Source organism: Physella acuta, unplaced genomic scaffold (assembly GCF_028476545.2).
Source record: "Physella acuta isolate Inbredline_101_S28 unplaced genomic scaffold, ASM2847654v3 ptg000409l, whole genome shotgun sequence".
In the NCBI taxonomy this organism is placed as follows: Eukaryota; Metazoa; Mollusca; class Gastropoda; family Physidae; genus Physella; species Physella acuta.
In genome coordinates, this window is record NW_026731928.1 from 211,725 (window position 1) to 219,754 (window position 8,030).

The following is an 8,030-nucleotide window of genomic DNA, read 5'->3' on the forward strand; positions in this document are numbered from 1 at the left end:
TAGCGGTAGAGAGCTGGACTGCTAACCCGTAAGTCTCGAGTTCGAATCCTGGTCCAAGTCAGTAGACCGTCCCTGAGTCCACCCAACTCTGATGGGTACCTAACTCCTGTTAAGGAAAGTAAAGGCGTCTGGGCATAGTGCTGACCACAATATCTCTTCATATGCCGAGGTCACAGAAACAAGTCAACTCTACTTCACTTGCCCGTCAGGTTTGAAAGGGAAACCTTACTTACTTACACAATGTTAAACAACAAAGTAATTATCGAAACTAAATGCTACTAAAACTGTTAGATCTTTCTTATGTTTTAGCCGTAGTTGTTAATAATATACGGCCAAGTGCGGATTTTATCAAGTAAATTTTAAATAAAAAATTCAAGACTTAATTTAAAAATTAACTATCTATTGATTCATTTTCGCTAACTTAATTGTTAATTGATCATTAAAATACAGTTTCTAAAAATACTTTTTTAAAAAAGCCAAAGTGTGACGTCACACTGTGTTCACCAGCTGGTCAGCTCGATGTTTATTGCCTGTCGATTGTAAACAAGAAGAGCGTGTTAAGGGAAATCATCAACAACTTAAGCCTGAGTTAGCACTTCCACGAAAAGGTAACACCCGATTTCAATTTCAGCTTTCATAGTTTTTTTTTATTACTGTCGTTGTTTTATTCAAAATTTATTTACGAAAACCCAACACACACAATTTTTTAAAATATATAATTTGACTAATTTCTTATTGGATCGTTCGCCTTTAACATATGCGTCGTTGTTTTTTGCAATTGTATGTACAAAAAAAAACAACAAAAAACAACCCAACACCATTTATTTTTGTTTTTCTTTAAATTCTATAAATTGACTAATTTCTTATTGGATCATTTGCCCTGTAACATATACTTCTAAACGAAATTCAACAAATATTATTTAAAATTGGTAAGAGGTGATACTTGAACATTGTAATTATATAACGTTAGTTTGTACAAGTGTTACTTGACTATACTAAATTGCATTGGTGTGTAATGCAACAATCTTCGAATTAGCAATATGTCATTTCGCTACGCCTTCGTTTTACAATGCCACTTTTCAAAATGTTAAATTTTTTTTCAATAGATGTTTCGCTTTGCTTTGATTATACTATTGCAAAGTTTACTTCAAAAAAGTTTACAACAGAAGTAAGTAATATAAGGGGCACCATTTATACATTCATATTAAATGTAAATAACGAAACATAAAATAGAATGTTGGTTCTAAGGATGTACTTAAATATCTGATCAAATCAATATTTTTAATTACTTAAAAAAAACAACATATTTTCAGTTTCTCAAATTTTGTTTAGATTTCCTGTAAAGAATAATATTTTGAAAATCTCTTAAATATTCTATAAACTGGGCACTAAACTGCATTATACTGATCTCACAGATTTAAAAAAAAGAAAATTAAAAAAAGGGCCTAGGGGTCACCCATAAATGACGTCACGCTTTTTTGGACGATTTTTAATTCCCTCCCCTCCGTCACACGTCGTCACAAAAAGCCAGACCCCACCCCTAAAATGACGTCACACCTTACGCTACAACCCTCCTCAAAATTGCAATTGAATGTTTTTTTTAAATCGATATTTTTCTAAAATCTTGTCTGAACTCTTTCAAAATAGAGTATTTTAATCAATTCCTATTACAATATATTAAAACAGTTTTCTAAAACGCGAAATAGCATCTAAAATTCGTTTTCTAATATTGCAAAATTACGGACCCCCCTCCCCCTTACGAGTGTGACATCATTTATGGACGACCCCCTAATGCTTGTTTAGCAAAGCCTTCTCTAACTTTTGTCATATTTTATGTGGAGTACAGTTTATCGGCGTTAGCTGAAACAGACATCAAAAAAGAATACTGGAACTTATTCAAAACACCAGAGGAAATCGACGATGGGAAAGTAAAGGAGAAACTGGTGAGTTTGGTTTGCTAAGGCTCGTTATCTGGGGACAGCCACTCTTCTAGGAGAGACAACTCCAAAATCAAACAACTGCTGCCTTGTAGTTTGTTCTTGGTTGGACAAAGGCTATGGAAGCAAATCCAAAAAGAAAAGCAGGCTGAAATCGGAGTCAATGAATGGCGCATAACCAGTTGACACGTATCCTTAATTATGATGGAAGCATGCTCGAGTCGGCAAAGCTCATGGTTGTTAAATTCGAAAAAAGTCTCGAGTTTAAACCCTCTGGCAGATGAGGCTCGATCCCTTCCAACACTAAAAATTAAGAACGAAGAAAAAGAAGAAGAAGGTAAGCTAAGGCCATCATCTATTGAGTGTGAGGCCCCAGAGATTGTCCGTGCTTAAATGTATACCCAGTCCATTAGTGAGCAATTTGAAAAGTTGAAACTTAAAACTATGGCCAATTGAACTGTGATCGGATCAAATAATTCAAACTTAAACTTTAGCATAATTAAATAATTCACACATGAACTGTAGCCAAATTCAATAATTCACACATGAACTGTAACAATATCAAATAATTCACACTTTAATTAACAGTAGCCAAATTAAATAATTCACACATTAGCTGTAGCCAAATTAAATAATTCACACATGAACTGTAACAATATCAAATAATTCACACTTTAATTAACAGTAGCCAAATTAAATAATTCACACACTAGCTGTAGCCAAAATAAATAATTCACGCATTAGCCATAGCCCAATTCAATAATTCACACATGCAATGTAGCCAAATTAAATAATTCACACATGCATTGTAGCCAAATTAAATATTTCACACATGAATTGTAGCCAAATTAGATAATTCACACATGAATTGTAGCCAAATTAAATAATTCACAGATGAACTGTAGCCAAATTAAATAATTCACACATGAACTGTGGCCAAATTAAATATTCCACACACGAACTGTGGCCAAATTCAATATTTTACAATCGAACTGTGGCCAAATTAAATATTTCACACATGAACTGTGGCCAAATTAAATATTTCACATATGAACTGAGGCCAAATTAAATAATTCACATACACACTTTAGCCACATTAAATAATTTACACATTAAATGTAACCAAATTAAATAATTGACACTATAAGGCTATATCGTCTTACAATTCTAGGAACGCATTATTTTTACGCAGCACTTTTTTCGCGGGATTGGTTCAAGTTCAAGCGAAACAAAATCTAATTCGAGAGTATCTTATCATGGATGCTGTGAATCGTAAGTAGATTTAAAGTTATTTGTCTGAGCTAAAACCATGACGTACAGCCTAACCGTGACAGGTCCAAATGGGCTAAACTGTTAAAGGCTACTAGTAGGTAGCACAGTTGTTGGGGAAAGTGAAGGCTACCAGATCTAGCAGGTAGCACAGTTGTTGGGGAAAGTAAAGGCTACTATAACTAGTAGGTAGCACAGCTGTTTGGGAAAGTAAAGGCTACTATAACTAGTAGGTAGCACAGCTGTTTGGGAAAGTAAAGGCTACCAGATCTAGTTGGTAGCACAGTTGTTGGGGAAAGTAACAGCTACCAGATCTAGTAGGTAGATCAATTGTTGGGGAAAGTAAAGGCTACTATATCTTATAGGTAGATCAATTGTTGGGGAAAGTAAAGGCTACTATAACTAGTAGGTAGCACAGCTGTTGGGGAAAATAAAGGCTACTATATCTTATAGGTAGATCAATTGTTGGGGATATGTTAAGGCTATTTCACTAAAATTAAATACGTATAAGGCGTCGTGAATGGAAAGTAGAGTACACGAATGATAACCCAAATGTTTTACTTTCATATCCCAGTCTCGAGTTTTATAGCCGTAAAAATTGTCCCATTCTACCACCATCTTTCGTGGTAAAAAAACAGGTCAACTCTGTTTCATCTGTCCTGTTGATATTCTGTCAAAAAAATTTTTTTTTGCTGACTATACTTTAAATACTAATCCTATACTTTATTGAAACGCTAACGCTTTGATTATCTCCTTGACTATACATACTAAACTTTCTTTTATTTTACAAAATAACCCTAAACCTTCTTGTTTACATACTAAACATTAAACCTTCCTGATTACATACTAACCATAAACCTTCCTGATTACATACTAACCCTAAACCTTCCTGATTACATACTAACCATAAACCTTCCTGATTACATACTAACCCTAAACTTCCTGTTTACATACTAACCCTAAACCTTCTAGTTTACATACTAACCGTAAACCTTCTAGTTTACATATCAACCCTAAACATTTATGTTTACAAACTAAACCCTAAACCCTTTTGTTTACATACTAACCCTAAACCCTTTTTGAATTGCTAACACTTTCAGTACCTCCATGATAGTAATCCTAAACCTTCTTGTTTAAATACTAACCATAAACCTTGAAATGTTAACACTTTCAATACCTCGATGCTAGTAACCCTAAACCTTCTTGTTTAAATACTAACCATAAACCTTGAAATTTTAACATTTTCAATACCTCGATGCTATTAACCCTAAACCTTCTTGTTTACATACTAACCATAAACCTTGAAAAGTTAACATTTTCAATACCTCGATGCTATTAACCCTAAACCTTCTTGTTTACATACTAACCCTAAACCTTCTTGAAATGTTAACACTTTCAGTACCTCCAACCTAGTAACGCTAAACCCTCTTGTTTAAATACTAACCATAAACATTCTTGAAATGCTACCACTTTCAGTACCTCAATGCTAGTAACCCTAAACCTTCTTGTTTAAATACTAACCCTAAACCTTCTTGAAATGCTACCACTTACAGTACCTCCAACCTAGTAACCTACGAGACCCTCCCGAACATGCTAGGTCAGAATGTCACCCTGGTCAGCTTATCCAACAGGAAACAGTATTTTACTAAAGAAACTTGCCGGTGAGATTCGATGTGTTTAGCGTATCATATTTTTTTAAAGTATTGGTTAGTAGTAATTTTGGACAGCGTGGCCTAAGCGGTAGAGCATGAGGCTACTAACACGAAAGTCTCGAGTTCGAATCCGTGTTCCTCAAATCAGTATAGCGTCAATTTGTACGGAGGGTTCTGATGGATACCTAACTCACGTTAGAGAAAGTAAAGGCGGCTGTGCAAAGTGCTGACCACACCCTACATATTCCGAGGTCAAGAAACATGGACTCTACTTCACCTGCCCAATGCTAGGTCTAAAGAGGATTCACTACTACGTTTACTCTAATTAAAAGTATTATGTTCCCTTTATTTTCACATTTCGTTTTACCATTGCGTTCCAACATTGCGTCGTTTATTTAAATAAAGCCAATCGTCAACAGAGAAAATATACGCTTTTAATTTTATTATTATTATGGGAAGAGACGGCGCGGGAGCGAGCTAGACTGCTAAATCGAACGTCTCGAGTTCGAACCCGTGTTTAAATAAGATGAACGTCCCTGAGTCCACGCAGCTCTGTTGGGTACCTAACTCAAGTTAAGGAAACAAAGACGGCTGGGCATAGTGCTGACCACATTATTCCCTTGTATTCCGCGGTCTTTGAAACAGATAAACTCTACTTCATCTGCCCCGTGTGTCTTGGGCACAAGGGGGAAAAGATGATGATTATTCTTATGGGATTTCGTGGTTGGAGAGTATAGCGCAGGACTCCTAAACCGTGAGTATTGAGTTCGGATCAAATACTCAAGTCCGTTGTATGTCTCCGAGTCCACCCAGCTTTGGAGGGCAGAGGCGTAGCAAGGGCGGCGCGGGGGGTGCGGACCGCATCGGGTGACACAATTTATGGGGGTGTCACCATGGTAAAAATAAGCAAAATTTACAGAAGAAAAATGCTTTTTACCAGCTCCATTAATGATTAATTAAAGTTAAAGAGTCTTTTAAGTGATAATCGACAATTATTGCAAGTGGGTGGGGTGACAGGTGACATGTCGTAAACGTGCTAACTTAAAAGAAAGCAATTCTACATCCAACTGCATTATTAACACTATATATATATATATATATATATATATATATATATATATATATATATATATATATACTTTATTTCTTGGGGGAGGGGGGTGACAACACGAAGTGTCGCACCGGGTGACACCCGACCTAGCGACGCCACTGTTGGAGAGTACTAGACTCATATTAGGGAAAGTAAAAAGTGGCTGGGCATAGTTCTAACCACAATAGCCCTTCATATACATAGAACACAGAAACAGGTTAATAATATGATTAATAATATGGTTAATAATATAATTTAATAATATGGTTAATAATACGGTTACTATGATTATAAACAATGGTTAATAATATAGTTGATTATATTGTTAATAATATGGTTAATAATATGGTAAATATGATTTGAAAAAAATGGTTAATTATATAGTTGATTAAATAATTAATAATATGTTAATAATATGGTTAAAAAATTGGTTAATCACATGGTTAATCATATGGTTAGTCGTATGGTTAATATTATGGTTAATAATATGGCTAATAATATAATTTAACAATATGGTTAATTATATGGTTTATATGATTTCAAAATTGGTTAATAATATGACTAATAATATGGTTGAGAATATGGTTAATAATATAGTAACTGATATGGTTAATGATATAGTTAATAATATGGTTAATGCTATTGTTAATGATATGGTTAATGATATGGTTAATAATATGGTTAATAATATTGTTAATAACACGGTTAATAATATGGTTAATAATATGGTTAATAATATGGTTAATAATATGGTTAATAATATGGTCAATAATATGGTTAATAATATGGTTAATAATATGGTTAATAAAATGTTTAATAATATGGTTAATAACATGGTTAATAATATGGTTAATAATATGGTTAATGATATTGTTAATGATATGGTTAATAATATGGTTAATATCATGGTTAATAATATGGTTAGTAATATGGTTGATAAAATTTTTAATAATATGGGGTTAATAATATGGTTAATAATATGGTTAATAATATAATTAATAATATGGTTAATAATATGGTTAATAATATGGTTAATAATATGGTTAATAATATGGTTAATAATATGGTTAATAATATGGTTAATAAAATGGTTAATAAAATGTTTAATAATATGGTTAATAACATGGTTAATAATATGGTTAATAATATGGTTAATGATATTGTTAATGATATGGTTAATAATATGGTTAATATCATGGTTATTAATATGGTTAGTAATATGGTTGATAAAATGTTTAATAATATGGGGTTGATAATATGGTTAATAATATGGTTAATAATATAATTAATAATATAATTAATAATATGGTTAATAATATGGTTAATAATATGGTTAATAATATGGTTAATAATATGGTTAATAATATGGTTAATAATATGGTTAATAATATAGTTAATAACATGGTTAATGTAATTGTTAACATTTAAAACAGGGCAGCGGAGAACTGCTTCCTTGGCTGCCGTTGTGTGATGGTCGACGAAATATTTTCTGCCCTGGTGTACAACCCGCTCTACCCCAAGTCCAGCAACGAAAAGGTCATCCTGACCTTCGTCCACACTCCTTCATTTTGTCGCTGTTACAATGTCGGAGAGTAGCCGTAGCACTCAGGCTAACGTGTTGAATAAACATACGGTTGACAATAGGTTGTTGTAGTTTTGTACTCAAAGGGTGTCGCTGTCTGTAAATCGATGTTCGTGTAGTGTTACGAATATTGTAAAATAGAAATACACTGGTAGCTCGAGTGGCCCAACTATACGAGCAGCATTTCCTCCAGGTAGAGCCAGGGGCGGAACTACCTTACCGCCAGACCCCGCAATGCGGGGGGGGCCCAGGACGTTTAGGGGCCCAGTTCCGACCAAAAAACAATGCATTTTTTTTTTCAAAAATTATGTTTTTCATGCATCTTAAACGTGGTTTTGTAAAAAACGAAAAAAAAAAAAAAAAAAAAACAGGTCTACTATAGCAGAGATTGTTGCGTAGAAAAATATTTTAAAATCTACAAGAGCTATAGTTTGAAAGGTAGGTAAACATTCACACAACTTCCATGACTTACTGCCCTTCTTTAATTAAAATAGGGATGC

At 33.6% G+C, this 8,030-nt stretch overlaps 1 protein-coding gene across 2 annotated transcripts; it reads left to right on the forward strand.

Moving 5' to 3' along the window:
• Positions 1–502: 502 nt before the first annotated feature.
• On the forward strand, positions 503–7,589 carry LOC131942512 (uncharacterized). Of its 2 annotated transcripts, none has more exons than XM_059302416.1 (6): positions 503–608; positions 1,107–1,168; positions 1,847–1,943; positions 3,109–3,209; positions 4,760–4,867; positions 7,382–7,589. In XM_059302416.1, exons 2-6 carry the CDS (start codon positions 1,107–1,109, stop codon positions 7,542–7,544), a joined length of 531 nt encoding a protein of 176 aa, XP_059158399.1. In that variant the 5' UTR covers positions 503–608; the 3' UTR covers positions 7,545–7,589. The 2 variants fall into 2 exon arrangements, with proteins under 2 accessions (XP_059158399.1, XP_059158400.1); XM_059302417.1 differs by having other exon boundaries at positions 3,130–3,209.
• Positions 7,590–8,030: the final 441 nt, after the last annotated feature.

Bases quoted from the DNA above. Each gene is read 5' to 3' on its own strand.
- LOC131942512 (XM_059302416.1), top strand. From the start codon at position 1,107: ATGTTTCGCTTTGCTTTGATTATACTATTGCAAAGTTTACTTCAAAAA. The intron at 1,944-3,108 runs GTGAGTTTGGTT...TTACAATTCTAG, and splicing joins GGAAAGTAAAGGAGAAACTG to GAACGCATTATTTTTACGCA. The intron at 4,868-7,381 runs GTGAGATTCGAT...CATTTAAAACAG, and splicing joins TTTACTAAAGAAACTTGCCG to GGCAGCGGAGAACTGCTTCC.